The sequence below is a fragment of the Ovis aries genome, chromosome 2 (genome assembly GCF_016772045.2).
Source record: "Ovis aries strain OAR_USU_Benz2616 breed Rambouillet chromosome 2, ARS-UI_Ramb_v3.0, whole genome shotgun sequence".
In the NCBI taxonomy this organism is placed as follows: Eukaryota; Metazoa; Chordata; class Mammalia; order Artiodactyla; family Bovidae; genus Ovis; species Ovis aries.
In genome coordinates, this window is record NC_056055.1 from 157718188 (window position 1) to 157738381 (window position 20194).

A 20194-nucleotide genomic window follows, 5' to 3' on the forward strand; every position below is an offset into this window, starting at 1 on the left:
GCCTGGGGCTGGCCCAAGGAGCTCTAGTTGCTTCTCACTGCAGGCAGGCACCACTCAGGTATGGCATGGACAGGCCGTACCTGTGCACAGAGCCAGCTTATCCTGGTCTCCTGGTGGCCCTTCTATCCCCTAAAAAAGAGATGAGGGTCTGTCTTGGGTCTAGTGAACACCGCTGGTTCACCCCTCAGCACCCTGGAGGAGAACCAATGGGGGAAACTGAGTAAGTGCAAGTAGGTTAAGTGTGAAAAAAACTCTGTTCATGGTTGTTTGCCCTGTCCTGCCCCCAGCAGACAAATAGCTGTCATAAGGTCTTTGGTTGGAATGCCCTTCTTTGCAGTTCTCTCACTTTTGATTTCTCTCTCTCTCTGCTGTTGTTTGCCTCATTCTTTTTTTCTCACCTCTGCAAAGGTCACAGACATGATGCAGAAAGCCCTCTTTGATTTCCTGAAGCACAGGTTTGATGGGAGGTGAGACATACAGATGCTTTTGCATTTTTATTTTCCTTTAACCACCATGAATGATAAATTGATTTGTAGGTCTATGTTTCCTGCGATCGCAGATGTTCTCTAATTAAAATAACTCAATGTTCAAGGGAGAACACAATGAAAGTGCTCTGAAAATATGAAGTTAGGATGTATGGCATCGAATCTCTTAAAGTAGAAGGACCTTGATAAGGAAAATAATTCATTTGTTTTATTTAAATGTATGTGTTAGTCTTTATTTTCTCACTTGTAATTGAATTCATACCAAACATATTTATGAGAAAATAATAAAAAATGTAGAATGTTTCTGACAATATGGAGCATCGCTGGTCACGTTGGGTAGAGTCATTTGGGAACTGTGTGTGTGCATGCATATATGCATGTATAGCATATGAAGATATAAAGTACCAAATTTCCTTAAACGAAGAATGCAAGAAACGTTTCCATCATGGTGGTGGTGGTTTAGTTGCTAAGTTGTGTTCTACTCTTGCAACCCCATGGACTGCAGCCCGCCAGGCTCCTCTGTCCATGGTATTTTCCAGGCAAGTGGAGTGCAACTTGAGTGGGTTACTGTTTCCTTCTCCAGGGCATCTTCCTGACCCAGGGATCGAACCTGGGTCTACTCTATTGTAGGCAGTCTTCTGCACTGCAGGCAGATTCTTTACTGACTGAGGCACCAAGGAAGCCTGTTTTCATCATAAGCCTCCCAAAGTGACTATTTTGTAGGGAATAGTATTTCTTTGAATATTCAGTTCTGGGTTTGTTTTACTAGAAATTACCTTGCTATTTTATTGGTTTCTTTTCTATGTATCCTATTTCACTGTGACCCATATCAACATGACACAGTCTTTAACCACTGGAAAATTTTATCATTTCAGTTTTGTGAAAAATATCTGGAAGGAGCTTCTGTATTTTGCAGAGAAATGTTAAAAAGTCCGCACTGACTCAATACTAAGAACTAAGCTCTTTCACAACGCAGAATGTATTCCTTGTAAAAATAACCACATGAAATCAATACCTGAAGATTTATTAGAAATGAAGAAAACAGTACTGATGGATAAGTATGGTTAAATGCATCCAGCTTACTAAAGTTTTAAGTATTTAAAGATATTTTTTTAATTTCCACATAGGTTTCTAAAAATATGATATTTTAAGAGAAAAAGCAAATATGATAATGCTTTAAGTACAAATTGTATATATTTATTTAAAAGAAAAACCTTCTGGATAATTGTGTTTAAAGTATTTGTTAGTTTCTGGGACTATATATAATAGAAAGAAAATAAGCTGGGATTTTAGTTCCAATAATTGATATTTTAGTTCAAGGAAGCAGAAAGCTTCAGTGCCATTATATGAATTGCTAAGTACTTCAGTACAGACTTCAGTTTCAGTTCAGTTGCTCACTTGGGTCCGACTCTTTGCAACCCCGTGGACTGCAGCACGCCAGGCTTCCCTGTCCATCACCAACTCCCAGAGCTTGCTCAAACTCGTGTCCATTGAGTTGGTGATGCCATCCAACCATCTCATCCTCTGTCATCCCCTTCGCCTCCTGCCTTCAATCTTTCCTAGCATCACAGTCTTTTCCAGTGAGTCAGTTTTTTGCATTAGGTGGCCAAAGTATTGGAGCTTCATCTTCAGCATCAGTCCTTCCAATGAATATTCAGGACTGATTTCCTTTAGGATTGACTGGCTGGATCTCCTTGCTGTACAAGGGACTCTCAAGAGTCTCCTCCAAACCACAGTTCAAAGCATTAGTTCTTCGGTGCTCAGCCTTCTTTATGGTTGGACTCTGACAGTCATTCATGACTACTGGAAAAACCATAGCTTTGACTAGATGGACCTTTGCTGGCAAAGTAATGTCTCTGCTTTTTAATGTGCTGTCTAGATTGGTCATAGCTTTTCTTCCAAAGAGCAAGTGTCTTTTAATTTCATGCTTCAGTCACCATCTGCAATGATTTTGGAGCTCAAGAAAATAAAGCTTGTTACTGTTTCCATTATTTCCCCATCTATGTGCCATGAAATGATGGAACCAGATGCCATGATCTTAGTTTTCTGAATGTTGAGTTTTAAGCCAACTTTTCACTCTCCTCCTTCAGTTTCATCAAGAGGCTCTTTAGGTCCTCTTCACTTTCTGCCATAAGGATGGTGTCATCTGCCTATATGAGGTTATTGATATTTCTCCCAGCAATCTTGATTCCAGCCTGTGCGTCATCCAGCCCAGCATTTCTCATGATGTACTCTGCATATAAATTAAATAAGCAAGGTGACAATATACAGCCTTGACATATTCATTTCCCAATTTGCAACCAGTCCATTGTTCCATGTCTGGTCTTAACTGTTGCTTCTTGACCTGCATACAGATTTCTCAGGAGATAGATTTCTCAGGTCAGGTGGTCTGGTATTCCCACCTCTTTTAGAATTTTCCACAGTTTATTGTGATCCACATAGTCAAAGACTTTGGTGTAGTCAGTAAAGCAGAAGTAGATGTTTTTCTGGAACTCTCTTGCTTTATCAATGATCCAACAGATGTTACCAATTTGATCTCCGGTTCCTCTGCCTTTTCTAAATCCAGCTTCAAAATCTAGAAGTTCTTGGTTCACATACTGCTGAAACCTCGCCTGGAGAATTTTGAGAATTACTTTGCTACTGTGTGAGGTAAGTACAATTGTGTGGTAGTTTGAACATTCTTTGGCATTGCCTTTCTTTGGGACTGGAATGAAAACTGACCTTTTCCAGTCCTGTGGCCACTACTGAATTTTCCAAATTTGCTGGCATATTGAGGGCAGCACTTTCACAGCATCATCTTTTAGGATTTTTAATAGCTCAGCTGGAATCCCATCATCTCCACTAGCTTTGTTCATAATGATGCTTCCTAAGGCCCACTTGACTTCACATTCCAGGGTATCTGACTCTAGGTGAGTGATCACACCTTTGTGGTTATCTGGATCATGGAGATCTTTTTTGTATGGTTCTTTGTGTATTCTAGACACCTCTTAATATCTTCTGCTTCTGTTAGGTCCATACCATTTCTGTCCTTTATTGTGCCCATCTTTGCATGAAATTTTCCCTTGATATCTCTGACTTTCTTGAAGAGATGTCTAGTCTTTCCCATCTATTGTTTTCCTCTATCTCTTTGCATTGATCACCAAGGGAGGCTTTCTTATCTCTCTTTGCTATTCTTTGGAACTCTGCATTCAAATGGATATACTTTCCTTCTCTTCTTTGCCTTTTGCTTCTCTTCTTCTCTCAGCTATTTGTGAGGCTTTCTCTGACAACCATTTTGCCTTTTTGCATTTCTTTTCTTGGGGATGGTCTTGATCATCACCTCCTGTACAATGTCACGAACCTCCATCCATAGTTCTTCAGGCACTCTATCTATCAGATCTAATCCCTTGAATCTATTTGTCACTTCCACTATATAATCATAAGGGATTTGATTTAGAGATCAAGTGGTTTTCCCTACTTTCTTCAATTTAAGCCTGAGTTTCTCAATAAGGAGTTCATGATTTGAGCCACAGTCAGCTCCCAGTCTTATTTTTGCTGACTGTATAGAGCTTCTCCATCTTTGGATGCAAAGAATATCATCAATTTGATTTCAGTATTGACCATCTGAGGATGTCCATGTGTAGAGTCATCTCTTGTGTTGTTGAAACGAGATGGTGGAATAGAAGGATATGTGCTCATCTTCCCCAGTGAGAACTACAAAATTTCAGCTCACTGCTGAACAGTCATTGACAGAATGGTATCTGTCTCACCAAAAAAGGATCCCCCCAAAAAAGATACCCTACATCCAAGGGCAAAGGAGAAGCCCCAACAAGATGGTAGGAGGGGTGAAATCACATTTAGAATCAAACCCCATACCTGCCAGAGATGCTCAGAGGGCTCAAACAAAACTTTGTGTGCACTGGGACCCAGAGTCCCCAGAAAGACTGAGCCAGACCTGCCTTTGAGTGTCTGAGTGTCTCCTATGGAAGCATGGGCCAGCAGTGGCCTGCCTCAGCAACAGGGGCTGTGGGTGTAGCTACCTGGGACATGCAGTGTGTGGCATAAGCCCTCTTGGAGGAGGTTGCCATTAGCCCCACCATAGAGCTGCTGAGCAGACGACCCACAAACTGCAGAACAATATACCAAAGAAATTCTCCTACTCTTAAGAAAGAAAGTTCTAGGACCCACAACAGATTTCGCAACCTGGGGATCCAGCAAAGAGACTGAGAACCCCCAGGGAATTTGACTTTGGGGGCCAGTGGGATTTGATTACAGAACTTCCACGAGAATGCGGAAGCAGACTCTTGGAGAACACAAACAAAACCTTGTATGCACCAGGAGCCAGGAGAAAGGAGCTGTGTCCCCACAAGAGACTGAGCCAGACTTGGCTGTGCGTGTCCAGGAGCCTCCAGCAGAGGCATGGGTTGACAGTGGCCCGCTGCGGGGTCAGGGGCACTGAATACAACAGTGAGTGCATGAGTCCTATTGAAGGAGGTCACCATTATGGTCGTTAGCCCTACTATTGTTTGGCCTCAGGCCAAACGACAGGGAGGTAACACAGCCCCACCCATCAACAGAAAAGTGGCTTAAAGATTTACTGAGCAGGCCCCTGACCATCAGCACAAGACCCAGTTTCCCCCACAGTCAGTCTCTCCCATCAGGAAGCTTCCATAAGCCTCTTATCCTTCTCCATCAGAGGGCAGACAGAATGAAAACCACAATCACAGAAAACTCACCACACTGGTCACATGGATCACAGCCTTGGCTAACTCAATGAAACTATGAGCCATGCCATGCAGGGCCACCCAAGACGGCCGGGTCATGGTGCAGAGTTCTGACAAAATGTGGTCCACTGGAGAAGGGAATGTTCTTGCCTTGAGAACCCCATGAACAGTATGAAAAGGCAAAAAAATATGACACTGAAAGATGAACTCCCCAGGTTGGTAGGTGCCCAATATGCTACTGGAAAAGAGTGGAGAAATAACTCAAGAAACAGTGAAGAGATGGAGCCAAAGCAAAAACAATGCCCGGTTGTGGATATGACTGGTGATGAAAGTGAAGTCTGATGCTGTAAAGAAATGAACCTGGAATGTTAGGTCCATGAATCAGAGAAAATTGGAAGTGGTCAAACAGGAGATGGCAAGAGTGAACATCGACATTTTCAGTTCAGTTCAGTTCAGTCGCTCACTCGTGTCCGACTCTTTGCGACCGCATGAATCACAGCATGCCCAGCCTCCCTGTCCATCACAAACTCCCAGAGTTCACCCAGACTCAAGTCCATCAAGTCAGTGATGCCATCCAGCCATCTCATCCTCTGTCGTCCCCTTCTCCTCCTGCCCCCAATCCCTCCCAGCATCAAAGACTTTTCCAATGAGTCAACTCTTCCCATGAGGTGGCCAAAGTACTGGAGTTTCAGCTTTAGCATCATTCCTTCCAAAGAAATCCCAGGGCTGATCTCCTTCAGAATGGACTGGTTGGATCTCCTTGCAGTCCAAGGGACCCTCAAGAGTCTTCTCCAACACCACAGTTCAAAAGCATTAATTCTTCGGTGCTCAGCCTGCTTCACAGTCCAACTCTCACATCCATACATGACCACAGGAAAAACCATAGCCTTGACTAGACGGACCTTAGTCGGCAAAGTAATGTCTGCTTTTCAATATACTATTGACATTTTAGGAATCAGTGAACTAAAATGGACTGGAATGGGCAAATTTAATTCAGATGCCCATTATATCTACTACTGTGGACAAGAATCCCTTAGAAGAAATGTAGTAGCCCTCATAGTCAACAGAAGAGTCTGAAATGCAGTACTTGGGTGCAATCTCAAAAATGACAGAATGATCTCTGTTCGTTTCCAAGGCAAACCATTCAGTATCACAATAATCCAAGTCTACGCTCTAAACACTAATGCCAAAGAAGCTGAAGTTGAATGGTTCTATGATGACCTACAAGACCTTCTAGAACGAACACCAAAAAAAGATATCCTTTTCATCATAGGAGACTGGAATGCAAAAGTAGGAGGTCAAAAGATACCTGGCGTTAACAGGCAGATTTGGCCTTGGAGTACACAGTGAAGCAGGGCAAAGGCTAACATGTTTTGCCAAAAGAATGCACTGGTCAGAGTTCAGGCTAGATTGCCTTGATAAATAGAGCCCAAAATGTATAATGAATCAAACTTGGTAGAAACTTACTGTTACTCATTGTACAGTCTGAGGCAGGTGTTCCCCAGCTGGGAAGGTGGGTAGGATGGAGAAGGGAAGGATGGGAAAGAAAGTTTGTCCTGGGCATCATTTGGGACTGCTGGCCTGGGGTTGATCTCTACAATCAGCTGTAGGGAGAGGAGTGAACCAGCTTCTCTGGTTCACATCATTCTCACGTTTCACTGGCTAGAACTTAGACATGTGGCCACACCTTCTTGCAAAGGAAGCTAGGAATGTGCCCAGGAGGAAGAGAAAATGGATTTTGTTGAACAAATAGCAGTCTGCCATATTTATCTAGTGGACACAAGGGTTTAATAGGAAAGCCATAGGTGTATCCTATTCTCTCTCTCTCTCTCTTTAAACAAGATAGACAGAGAATGAAGTAATTTCAAAGAAAACAAGTGAAAAGTACTGAATACTAGACTACTGGAGTTGGAAGGAAATGTAAAAAGTCCTTATATTCTAATCTCTTAAGTCAAACAACAGGCAGATGGATACCCTGTTTCTGTTTGTAGCTTTTGAGTAACTGGAATCTACTTCTTTAAAAAGGCATTGCAAAGAAACAGCTGAAGTCTGGCTTTTTAACTTAACCTTGGTTTTGATCCTCCCCTCTGATGACAGGGGCCATGACCCTTACCTTCATGCAGCTCTCCCTGGGTTGTTAATAGCTGATATGCCTGGCTCAGTCAAGCAGGCTTCCTTCAGTTGTGCTTAGAGTCACATGGCTTTAACCTGTGGGCCTTTAATTAAGGAAGTTCTGAGCAGTGCTTCATCCTGTGGCCCCACAAGAGCTCTTGAGCTCAACAAATGCCATCCCACATGCAGTCTAAATTTCTGTTTGTTTTGGTCCCCACATAACATCCGTATAAACAGCAGTGTTAGTAAAGGTTTGCAAGGTAGGACCTTATGGAAAAGAAGGAAGTAATTATTGTAATTTAGCAAAGAGAAAGTGACTGACTTAATTACTGCCTTCAAGAATAAAGAAGCTGAGGTTCTTCCTCAATCTTCAGACTTAGAGAGAGGAAGTGCATTTAATTGTAACAGCAGAGATTTATCAGCTTGAGTTACCTGATTCATCAAGCATACACTATTGAAGATGATTTTAATAGAAATAGAACTAAAATTCCAGTGCCAAGTGATCCAAGGTGCTTGATGGCACACACAGCAGAGGGTGTAGAGATGTGAGGAGCAGCAGCAGCAGAAGAAGAAACGGCTAGAGAGAGACTCTGCCCGAGAGAGATCCGATGTATGGCAGAGTTTGAGAAAACTAGATAATAAAGGTGGGAGTAGGAGAGAGGGCTTGCTTTCAAATTAGCAGAGGCCACTGCAGCAGAAAAACAATAATGCATTCACTGGTGCATACGGAAACTTTGATTAGGAAAAAGAAATGTGCTTGTAGTTTCACTATGACTCTGACATGTCTGCTGTGTGGGGAATATCCTTACATTTTGAGCCATGACAATCTGCTGCATTGTGTTCCACCAGTTAATAAAAGGAGAAAAAACAACAAATAGTCTTTAATTGAAACCAGCCAAGAGAACAATTACACAGCGGGCTTTTGCATAGCAATACAGCATAAACAACATGTTCTAATGGAAACCTCCTCCATGTTTCACTGGCTATGAATGCAGTAGGGTAGACAAAATAGGATAATTTCTTTTTCAGAAAGAGCCAAAAGAGAAAAAGAAACTGCCTAAAAGTCTTTCTTCTTCAGTACTGTTTTTCAGCTCTTGGCTAAAAAATAATTCAACAAATTGAATTAAACACCAACAGTGTCTCCTACAGAATCATATACTTACTCTTTTATGATACCTCAGGAATGATCTGAATCAGTTTAAAGCTACTTATTTTACAATTTTATTGTCATTCATTGCTTAATGGATTCATTGCTTAATAAATTCAAGGCTTAACTAGAATGTATGTAAGAAAGAATGAAAAGCACGATACTGGATGCTTCCTCAGGGAACCCCTGTACATGTGGATATCCAGCTCCATGTATGCCTTCCATTTCTTCCCTTCTCCTGACAGTGGATATCCTGATAGTTCCTATGCACAAGTCATAAACTAAGTGAATGAGTCTAACGAGCTGGTACAGTGCACCAGCCTGGCAGGGGCACGGTGCATGCACAATGGCATGGAGCTTTTCTCTCTTCATTTCACACCACAAACATTCATCAGGGATCATCCTTTCAGATGAGGTTTGTTCAGCTGGTTGAATCTACCATTCACAGGCTGAACAGCAAGCAGTCAAACCAATTGCAATGTGTTGACCTATGCTAATCATTTCAAATCCCAACAAAGTTGTAACTTTAGGCTTTTTGACAACTGAATCAGATCAGCTCTATGGCAGTTATAGGACACTTTGTAACTAACCAACATGATTATGGCCCCAAATCCTAAATGAACATACAAATAGGATCTGAAGCTACTAGCCAAGGCATGATTTTAAAAAAAGGTTTTAGGAAGAATTTAAAGAAAGGAGGCTAAAAATATAATTGAGGGAGAATCAAAGGAGTAGTATTTATTTATGAAAGGAAATGGCAACAGCTGATGCTATCACAAAGCAGCCAAGACATGGAAGAATGAAAACAACTTGTAATCGTAGGCGACAAATGGAAAAGAACAATACAGTGCCTTCTGTTTCGTAACCAGTAGCACTCTCTTATCAGCTCCTCCTACTCTCCATTCAAATGCAGACTCATCTGTGGACACTCGAGCACTCGAGATAATTTATTGAGCCCCTCACACCACATATGAATGTTTAAATTAGCAGATTTTGATTGTAACACGTCTGACCTTATTCTCCCACCCTCAAAGTATATGCAAGTTTCATGGACTCTCGCAATGGGAGAGTTCATGCTGTAACTATGAATGAGTATTTAAGAAAACACTTTTAGATATTGCCTCATGGGTTCCTAGTGACTGTCCTGTGAGATAGTCTGGCAGAACTACTCTCACCATTTTATTAATTATCATCCTGATGCTCAAAAAAATGGCATGATTTGTCCATGGTCACGCAGCCCGCAAGAGGAAGATCCAGAGAGACTCCCCAGGTCCATGTATGCCTTCCATTCCTTCCCCTCTCCTGACAGTGTGCTGTCTGACCTTTGGAATGTTTTCCTTTGTGAAGAATAAGAGTTGTTTTTTTTTTAAATTAATATACTAACAGGGTTACATATTGGATGTGGTAAGGATAGAGTATAAAAGCATCTTTAGTTTCTATTATCAACCTGGAAATACTAATTATTTTTGAATGAATGTGTCTCACCTGGGAGTAATGTCTTTCCATAGATAAGACAGAAAACTAATACAACTCAGCACTGATGGGAGTGCGGAAATTATGAGGGATTCCAAATCGGAAATAAGTAACAACTAGGATTCAGATTTACCAGATTTATATATATCCAGTCTGCTGGGGAACTGAACATCCTTCATCCCTCACTAGTAATTACTGACACTGTGTCACAGAGAAGTATCCAAGGGAACTTTTTAGAGATGTATATCAAAGATACATGGAAGTATTAAGTCACTAGAAGATATGAAGGTATATCAAGAAAAGAAGTAGAAAGAGTATTAGTTTAAGTAAAAAAAAAAGTATATAAACTAGGTAGCACTTAATGAATGTAATTACTTTACTGGGGAGCCTTTTTTTTGGGGGGGGGAGCCTTTTAAACAACAAAAAGTTTGGATTTGGTGTCTGATTTTGATAATAGTAAGCATCTTTGCATAGAAAATGGAAACTCCTACTTTGTCTTATTGGAGGGTTTCTGGAACTGTGTCTGTCTTCTCCTAAACTCTTTTCTACATATGTATTTTTATTAAGAAATAACACATTAACAAATTAGTGAAGGACAGGGAAGCCAGGTGTGCTGCAGTCCATGGGGTCACAAAGAGTCAGATACAATTTAGCCACCACCAACAACAAATTAGCTGGTATTTTATTGACCAATAAAAAAAAGAAAAAGAATCTTTTATTGTCCACACCTTTTTTGTTTTCAGAACACATGAAGCAGTTTTCATTTCCTGACTTTTGTTTGTGTGTTATTATTCTGCCTCTTGGTTAAACACTTTATATATATTTGAAAATGGCTTTGTAAAAGTGTGTTAAAACCCAGAAAAAAATAAGAGTGCACATCTGCTGATAATCCCTCCAACTTCTAAGAACCAGGGTCACTACTTGGCTAGTATAAAACTAGAAGATTTGATTCTCATCTAAGCAGAATAGAATCTGGATCCTCTGTCCTCTAAAAGTGAATATTCTAAAAGGCTGAATTCTGCCCCTACACCAAGCTACTTGTCTCCAGTCATATGTTTGAAATGCTCTAGAACTTGATTGTATTTTTCTAATCAGCAACTCCATCCTTAAAACTGCAAACAAAGACACCAGAAACACAAAAATAAACAGGCAAATCCTATTCTGTAGGTAAAATGAGCTCTGACCACGACTGACTATGAGATTTCATGCCTCAAATGCGGCAGCCAGCTGAGTAAGAGAGACTCAGATATGGGCTCCACGGATTTTAACCTGACTTAAAAAGTGGCCATCATTCTGTGTGGCCCAGATCTACTCTTGATGGTTTGGCTGGTATCTGGAGATTCGGGGTTGCTGGATAAGGAAGCTGAAACTGTAAGAGAATTATGAGTTTGGTGACTAAGTGCTGGCCTAGAGCTTGGGAGCCTGTGCTTTAGACCTTCTTAGACGCTGGGGATCCATGTGGAACTTCCTCCCCATGTCTCACTTTTATTCTTGATAAAATGAAGAAGTTGTACAGACCAGTATTTTGCAATATAGGTAAGGCCCCAACAGAAATGCAGAGGCGTTTATTTGGTATTAAGCATGGGAAAGATGGGCCCCTGCTGGCCAACTCGGCCCCCATTTGATGTTCTCAGTGACCTGAGATATTTCACAAAATTCTTGGTTTCCACAGAAGACAGTCTGAAGATGCCTCAAATAATTTATTAGGGCCTGAAAAATTCTAAGGAATTAAAATGCTTTAAACTTCCTCACCATCTGCAGCTTATATATCCAACACAACCAACAAAGAGTACTTTGCTTTAAAATGGCACCAGAACTTTTTCTGCACAGCCTGTTACTCTAAAGAAATAATTTCTGACCAAAGAGGACTGTCTTAAATTCTCCTCAAGGATTCAGGTCCCTGAAGTCAAGTGAGGAGTCTCCTGAGAGGGCTGACAGTATCCCTAAATAGGTGCAAGATAACATAGGACTCAATTGTGGATAACTCTACCCGCTCCTTGCTCCACCCTCTAGAGGAGCTTGAAAGTTGGGGAGAAACAGTGCGTGAGTATAAAAGGGAAGGGGCCTTGTCTGTTTTCTGGAATCCTCTAAGCTCTGAAGATAAGCATGAGGAAGGGCCCACGATGGCAGTAGCTGGCTTAGAGAGACATTCTTTGCATTCTGCAGATAGATGATAGTTTGAAGTTGAGCAAACCCAGCCTAAAATAAAGAACTTGAAAGTTGTAAGTTCCAGAGATTCTCATTTGCTAGATCATATCCACAGACAAGATAGACTTCTGTCTCCATTCATTGGCAATGTCTCTGCTTTATTCTTGTCTTGCATGACTGCAGGATACTTTCTAACTTATGGAAATCCTGGCACAATCCTCACATTGCCCTCAGCAATAGTGTCTTATTTCTGTCCACCATATGCATTCAAAGTAATATGCAAACATGTTAAAGAATCTTGTGCCTGTAGAAAAGAAACCATATTTTTCATATTCTTAGAAATGAAGCATTCCTTCGGGCCTGTGGCAAAGTGCTTCATGTGTCATAAGTTGACTGTTGAGCACCAGGAATACAACACAGCTACCAACTGGTTGATTGTCTTTGATGATTAAAATGAAGAGGATTTTCCTCTTTGACCAGAAGCACTGAGGCACTGTGCAGTTCCTGAAGGTCTTGTTCAAGAGAAAATCAGCTATGAATTGTGGGGAAATTGTATTGCTGCTTGCTAGAAAGAATATGGTTTATTTATATGTTTTGATTCCCTCTTGGTATGGTGTGTACTATAAGGAGAATCCGGCAAGACAGACAATAGTGGAGGAAGAGTTTGCACTCTTCCTGGAGTTTTTGTTGTTGAATAGCCAAAAACCTTCCTCCATTCTGCTCTGCTGTATTTTAATGCTAGCCAAAGCCTATTTAAAATACTTGTGGCCAATGTTTTATTATCCTGTGGTTGCACTATAGTATGTAAAGTGGTTATTAAGTACTGTGGTTATAAATCGCTTGGAGAGCCCCACCACATTTTTACTGGTTTGTTCTGTTCTGTGTTCCTATTCATAGGATATCAATAACAAGAGTGACAGCTGACATTTCTCTTGCTAAGAGGTCTGTGCTAAATAATCCCAGCAAGAGAGCAATAATTGAACGTTCGAACACTCGGTCCAGCTTAGGTAAGATGTTCAAATGTGCTACTTCTCCAAGCTGCGCTTTCAGACCGGGGTGACACGTGTTGCATTTGTGAAAGCTTTTCCAGCTTACTCTGATGCCATTCTTTAATTTTTTTTTCCTTTATTCATTAATGTATGGCTGCTCTGGGTCTTTGTTGCTGTTTGTTGGCTTTCTCTAGTTGTGGTGAGCAGGGGCTACTCTTCGTTGTGGTCCTAGGGCTTCTCATTGTGGTGGCTTCTCTTGTCGCAGAGCACAGGCTCTAGGTGGGCAGGCTTCAGTAGTTATGGTGCACTGGCTTTAGAGCACCAGCTTTGTTTCTCAGAAGCACGTGGGATCTTCCTGGACCAGGGATCGAACCTGAGTAACCTGCATCGGCAGGTGGAATCTTAACCACTGGACCACCAGGGAAGTCCCTGCTCCCCATTCTGAATGGAGAAGCACTGATTAACTGACGAGAAGGCCAGTCGTACAAAAGCAGAGAGCAGAGTTGTGCAGCTGATCCTTCTCTGTCTCAGCTCCAGTCAGTTAGCTAATTAGTAGTCTGGTGGGAAGAATCCTCAAGAGGCTGTCTTCATGTTACCACTTCAGCACACGAAGCCACCCATCCCTGCTTTACCCAAGCTTCTCAATGAGGCTAATGACAGCTGTCTTACCTGAGTCACAGCTGACTTGAAAGCAAATGAGATGTCCACCTTTCTCAGATCCTTGGAAGAAAGCTCGATAATGGTGTTCTCAGTGTGGTTTCTGCTGCCAGCTGGTACCCAGAATAGTCACATCCTTAAGTGGATGTAGCAACTATCATTAACAGTACGTAAGGAGTTTAAACTTATCTTTCCTGGTACACCAGTCAGAAAGCATCATGAAAGTCACCATGATGGAGAAGCAAAAACACTAATATACGTGGTTAGCTCCATCAAGCCATACAGGAGCAGGGCTGCGGGGGACGGATTCACCAACCACAGAATGGGTCCAGGCTGCCCGAGAAGCACAGTACTCCTCTCAAAAGCCTGTCTGTGGTTTCTGTGATGGCCCAGAGTGGTGCAGTCCACCCATAAGTCTCTTTTGCATTTACATTCTGGTCTGCTTTGTGAAAGAATGCTGAACATACCAAATGCGACAGTTGTGTGTCTGTGGGAACAGGATCCCAAACATCAGGGGTTCCTTCTTTAGTTCTCTATTTAAAGCCTTCAACATTATAGAGTGAAACACTCTTAAAGGCACAGTATTTTGACCTTCAGGGATGATGAAGGCAGAGTTGGTGATGATGAATCAGATTACTAACTAAAGTAATATATCATGACTGGCAAGGATGCCAAGTTAGATTGAAGATTTCTCAAATAAGCATCTGCTCTCCTATCTTCCACCCTCCTTTTCACTCCTCAAAGTGCCTTTGACTTTTACCCATTCCTTCCCTTTGAAGTCATCCCGTATAATCTATGTAGTCACCTATTGTCAGAGCCAGTGGAGTGGGTGGAGGGGGGTTAGTGTAAATAGTGAGAAAGAAACAAGGCAGATATCAGTTCATTGGTTTTCGTTTTCACTCTGTAAAGTCTTATAGCCACAACCACTGCAGTTAATTTAAGGGCAACATCTTATAATAACCACTCTGTGAGCCACTTGTGCCCTTTTGTCTGCTTGTTGATACATATTTGTAGATTCTTTCATTAAATATTTATTGAACACTTTTTACTGCCATGCATTACACCAGACTTAGGAAGTACAAATGGGACTAAGACAAACTATCTTACCCATGGTAAGAAAACAGAAAAAAGGAAGTGATGGTTAAAATGCTGTGTAATGATGGAATTATGAGCAAAGTACTAAAAGTGTAAAGAGAAAAACAGGGAGTAAGAGGTATCTGAGAAGACTTTACAGTTTTGTGTGTGTGTGTTTTTTTTTTTTTTTTTGAGCTGGTTCTTAAGGCAGTCAAGAATGTACAAAAGCATTGACATAGAAACAATATGTGGTTGAGAAATAAGTGGTTTTTCTTGCAGATCATGCTTAGAAAAAGGAAGTGGAGGGCATGAATTGAGAGCAACAGAAGAGACTGTAAAAATAGGTTTAGGCCAGTATATTAGGGCTCTAGTATGCTTTGCTAAAGAGACCTCCAAAATAGATCCCACAAAATGTTGATTTTATTCTTTTGGCCTTACCACATGGCATGTGGGATCCTAGTTCCCCCATCAGGGATCAAAGCCATGTTCCCTGCATTGGAAGCTCAGAGTCTTAACCACTGGACCACAAGGGAAGTCCCAAAATGTTGATTTTTTAAAAGATACAAATAGTATGTTTTTCATGGTCAAATAAATTTGAAATTTATGGATTAAATAGTTGTCAGGTTTCTTCGCTGCAAGACTTCTTAGAGACCTGAAGATAAAGAAGGTAATACATGTTTGAAATTCCAAGAGAAGCTATTATAAATGCAATATTTCCCTTGTAGAAAATCCCCTTCTTTGTGTTTGTTATTTCATGAGATTAGTGTTCCAAGGTACTTCCCTTGGAAAATGTCATTTGGGGCCACAAAGAGCCATTGACATAGCTTAAGCATTTAGATATGAGAGAAAGATCACAGGTGACAGGGTTGCTATAAGAGCTGAGTCCAGACCAGCTGTAGCTGAGTTATTAGAGAAATGTTCTCTCAGGTTTCCCAGGATCCTAGTCCATGACTTATCAGAGTTCATTTGTCTGGAATAATATTATTACAAGGCTTTGACTGGAATCAGCATGGTAGTCAAGATATTGTTGGGTTTGGTTAAAGCTTTTCTTTAAAACAACAAAAAAAGAAGGATATGAGCGGATTCCTTGGCAGTCCAGGGGTTAGGACTCTGTGATTCCATTTCAGAGGGCCTGAGTTCAGTCCCTGGTCAGGGGACTAGGATCCCGCAAGCCCTGCAGTGTGGGTGAAAAGGGGCTATGTAGATAATAACTTTCTTTCTCACATGTATAATTTATTGTATTCCTTATACATATTATTCAAGTTTTGGACCCACTCCAGTATATAGAGTGGACCTCTGCAGCCTCCTGGCCTGCTCTGCCCCAACACCTCTCTGTTGATACCCATGGCCCAGGCTTTGTGTTGGTTAAGCAGTAGGTGTGCCTGCCCTCAGCACTTTCACGTCCAGGGCCTAGGTTCAATCCCTGGTCAGGGAACTAAGACCTTGCAAGCTGAACATCAAGGATGAAGTCAAGAAAATCTCCCAAAACATTACACTTACCTCATTGCTGGTGCAAAGTAAATGAGGCCCAAGTATCTCTGAATTATTAACACAGAGACTCCGAGTGCCTCAAGGGTTCTTTGCTCCAGGGCAATCTACTTTGCCTCACTGCCTTTTTTGCTACATCAGAAAACATTGTATTAAAATTTGAAGCTTAAAGCAGTATAACCTTGTTTTAGTACAGTTCTGGCCAGGAGTTACATTCAACTGTGACAGTTTAATGGAAAACAAACAAACAAAAAAACCCACACCCCAACAGCTAAAACTTACTACAATAAAAACAGCCTTTATTTTCCGAACATTTCCTCTGGAAAAAAATCTTTCTGTTTCTGACATATGAGGGAAAAAAGGGACAAGTAGGTTGTTGTTGCTAATAAATGTAGACTGTATTTCAGAATTTTGCAAATAAGCCAAATTGTCCATATTCTTTACATTGCTATATTGAAAGCTAGTCACCATTCAAAGTAACGTGAAATCTTTCAGGCCATTGGTGTTGGATAATATGATATGTTGACTTTTTTTTTTAATGGAAATTTATTGCCTCAGAATTCTGGAGGCTAGAAATCTAAGACCAAGGTATCCATAAGATTGCTTCCTTTTGAGGAACGTAAGGAAGACTGTCTTCCATGCCTCTCTGCTAGTTTCTTGGGGTTTTTCTGGCAATCTCCGGCATTCCTCTCTTATAGAAGCATCTCTCCGGTCTCTGCATCCGTCTTCACATGGGTTCTCCTCTGTGTGTGCCTGTCTCCAAATTGCCCATTTTTATAAAGACACCAGTTGTACTGGAGTAACACTCACCCTAATGACCTCGTTTTAACTTGATGATCTCTATAAAGACCCTATCTCAAAAATGAGGTTACATCCTGAGGTATCAGCGGGTTATGACTTCAACATAGGAATCTGGGGGGATGCAGTTCAACCCATTACAGGAAGGAAATCCAAGAACATGTTGTGAGTCAGAAGCTGAACTGAATAGCTTCTACTGGGTCCTGGTGACTCTTTAAATTCATACTTCTAATACAGATCATGCATTAAACATCAGTGATTTTGTGGGAAATAAGAATTTTATAAGAATTTTATGCTATTATGCGGAGCCCTAGAAAATAGTTACATGATAGACTTGAGCATTCATGATCCCACACACCCTGTCAGTCTATTCAGTAAAAAAGGGGGTCTCTTTGGTGATTGACATAAATTTGTGTTTATTCTGAATAAGCAAATCATGAGATTCTGGCACATACCCTTTTCAATGAGGATATTTAGAGTGACATCAACTTTTTCCTAGTCCATCTTTGAAATAATTTAAATTAGATGCCTTTGTCTACTCTGTGTAATTTAGACAAGATTACAATATTGGTAGGTCATACTTGTAGCCAAAAGAAACCAAAAAGCAAAACGAGATCATCTCTCTGAAAATTAAATAGACTAATTCAGATTTTGGACATGATCAATCAATCAGGTGATTTATAAGAAGATATATTACAAAAAGCTTTTATAGTTCAGAAATCCATATTATGTTTTGCAGATAATCTGCTTAATTTTTACTTAAACAACAGCCAGATTGCTTTGAACATTGAAAATAACTAGATCTTTCATTTGACCAGATTCATGCACAAATTCAGGTCAGTTGGCTCTTACACCTGGCCCAGTAGATTTGCATCGAAATGTATTGTGACACTTTAATTGGCGTTAAGTTGTATTTTTTTAATACTGAAGATAATTATGCCATAGAATAAGTCCACTGGCCCTAGCACTTAGTGAAGACTTAGCAATAGGCTAATTGTAACAGTAGGCCCAGAACATTTAACAAGGATACAAAAATGTGCATATCAGTCAGAACAGATGAGCTGCATGACTTTATAAAAACATATCCATAAAATATTAACCTGTAAACTGTTGATTGGTAGACATATTTCAGTGCAGTTTGTTTTCCATGTGATGTTGCTCTGCACCTGTATTTTGGTGGCTTCCTAAAATGTGGTTTCAGCTTCTAGAGCTAAAAGTAAAGTTCTTTAGAACAAAATCACAATCAAAACAACATAGCTATGTCAATAGCTAAATATTAGAGTGAGTGTAAGAAGCAAATCCAGTGCACCATCTCAGTTTTTTCCACCAACTGTTTAGTTTTGGGTAAAATTCAAAACCCATCTCTCTTTGGAAAAGATCTTAAGTTAGACAGAACTATGAAAATTCAAAATATTCTGTTTTGCAATGTAGGCTAACATATCTGAAACAGGTACTATTTTTTAAATATAGGAACTAATTAATAAAAAATACCGTGACCTGTTATTTGTTATTTCTCCTTTTAGCGGAAGTGCAAAGTGAAATTGAAAGAATCTTTGAGTTGGCAAGATCTTTGCAACTGGTTGTTCTTGATGCAGACACCATCAATCACCCAGCACAACTTATAAAGACCTCCTTAGCACCAATTATTGTTCATGTAAAAGTCTCATCTCCAAAGGTAATTAGCTCATTTCTGTCTTAAGATTTAGAAGGTCAGTTTCTTTTGAAACACTCTTCGCTCTGTGCATTTTTGTTTGTGGCAAGGAAAATGTCTTTTTAAGACCCTTTTAATGAATACTGTTTTTGATTCACCTGGTCTGTACAGGTTCTTGAAGTTTTGAGATAGCAAATAAAGAATAATTTATTCCTTCAAGAAACTCACTGTCTGTGTGGTTCCCAAACCAGGCAGTTATGCAAGAATATAATAAAAAGCAAAAAAAAAAAAAAATCAAAAAACAGGAAAGATGACAAAAAGTTAAGTCTGGCTTTTCAGAGATTTTAGGTGCTATCTTGGTAAATCTCTTAGGTAAAATTGATTCTTATATCACCTATATTATCTCCTCAGCTGAGAGAGAAAATAGTTCAAGAAGTACACATATATTTACCATAAATCTAAAGCCAAACATCACTGTATAACATCTCTGGTGGAAACTTTATAGATCTGTGCATTTATGCTTAGGTTGGGTTCTTCAGGGCTTCCCTGATAGCTCAGCTGGTAAAGAATCCACCTGCAATGCAGGAGACCCCGGTTTGGTTGTCGGGAAGATCTGCTGGAGAAGGGATAGGCTACCCACTCCAGTGTTCTTGGGCTTCCTCTGTGGCTCAGGTGGTAAAGAGTCTGCCTACAATGCAGGAGACCTGGGTTTGATCCCTGAGTTGGGAAGATCCCCTGGAGAAGGGAAACGTTAGCCTGGAGAAGGGAAAGGCTAGCCACTCCAGTATTCTGGCCTGGAGAATCCTTCAAGGAAAATCATTATTCTGTGATGAAGCACAATGGAGTATCTGCCATGTATCTTTATGCCAATAGGGGAGATAAAAATAAAAGTGAGACAGCCTCAAATCGGTCCCTTTTTTCCCTTACAAACTTTTATATACCCATTTATTTATTTATTTTTAAATTGGTCCATTTTGACTTGGATTTTTTAAATTTTAAAAACTTGATGTTCTAAAAAGTGAATATGAATTGGATACCCTTGGGAGGTACTACCTTAACAATCAGTTTCTTTCCAGTGGCTCCAAGAGTTCATTTTCTTACTTAAATGCGTATTCGACTTCGAACCAGACCAGTAGTCTCCTCTCCCAGGGAAAGCATGTGCCCTTCCCAACCCTTCTGACTTCCATCTCTCCAGGCACTGGTTCTGTGCAGGGTGAGCCTGGAGTCCCGACCAAGCCAGGACCTTTGGGCAATCATTAGAATGGAGTGAAATGACTTTGACCACTTAGAGTTGCTGATCCAGAACTGAAGGGGATTCAAACACCCTTTACTGCAGCGGAATAGAGTTCAACCTTCTGGCCCCAATTGCCAGGGAGTCCACTAGTGCAGGAACTGGTCCCCTCGTGGATATATGTGCTGTGGTATCATAGAGCCTCATAGATTAGTACTGTTTCTGAGGAAGCATCCTA

General features: G+C 40.7%; 1 protein-coding gene across 5 annotated transcripts in view; it reads left to right on the forward strand.

The window, feature by feature from the left end:
• Window positions 1-20194, forward strand: part of CACNB4 (calcium voltage-gated channel auxiliary subunit beta 4) — a 276636-nt gene that overhangs the window by 225880 nt on the left and 30562 nt on the right. For all 5 annotated transcript variants that reach the window (XM_042243867.2, XM_042243864.1, XM_042243865.1 and 2 more), the window contains 3 exons: window positions 409-467; window positions 12966-13075; window positions 18598-18749. In XM_042243867.2, coding sequence (XP_042099801.1) covers window positions 409-467; window positions 12966-13075; window positions 18598-18749 — 321 coding nt within the window. The remainder of the gene's footprint in view (window positions 1-408; window positions 468-12965; window positions 13076-18597; window positions 18750-20194) is intronic.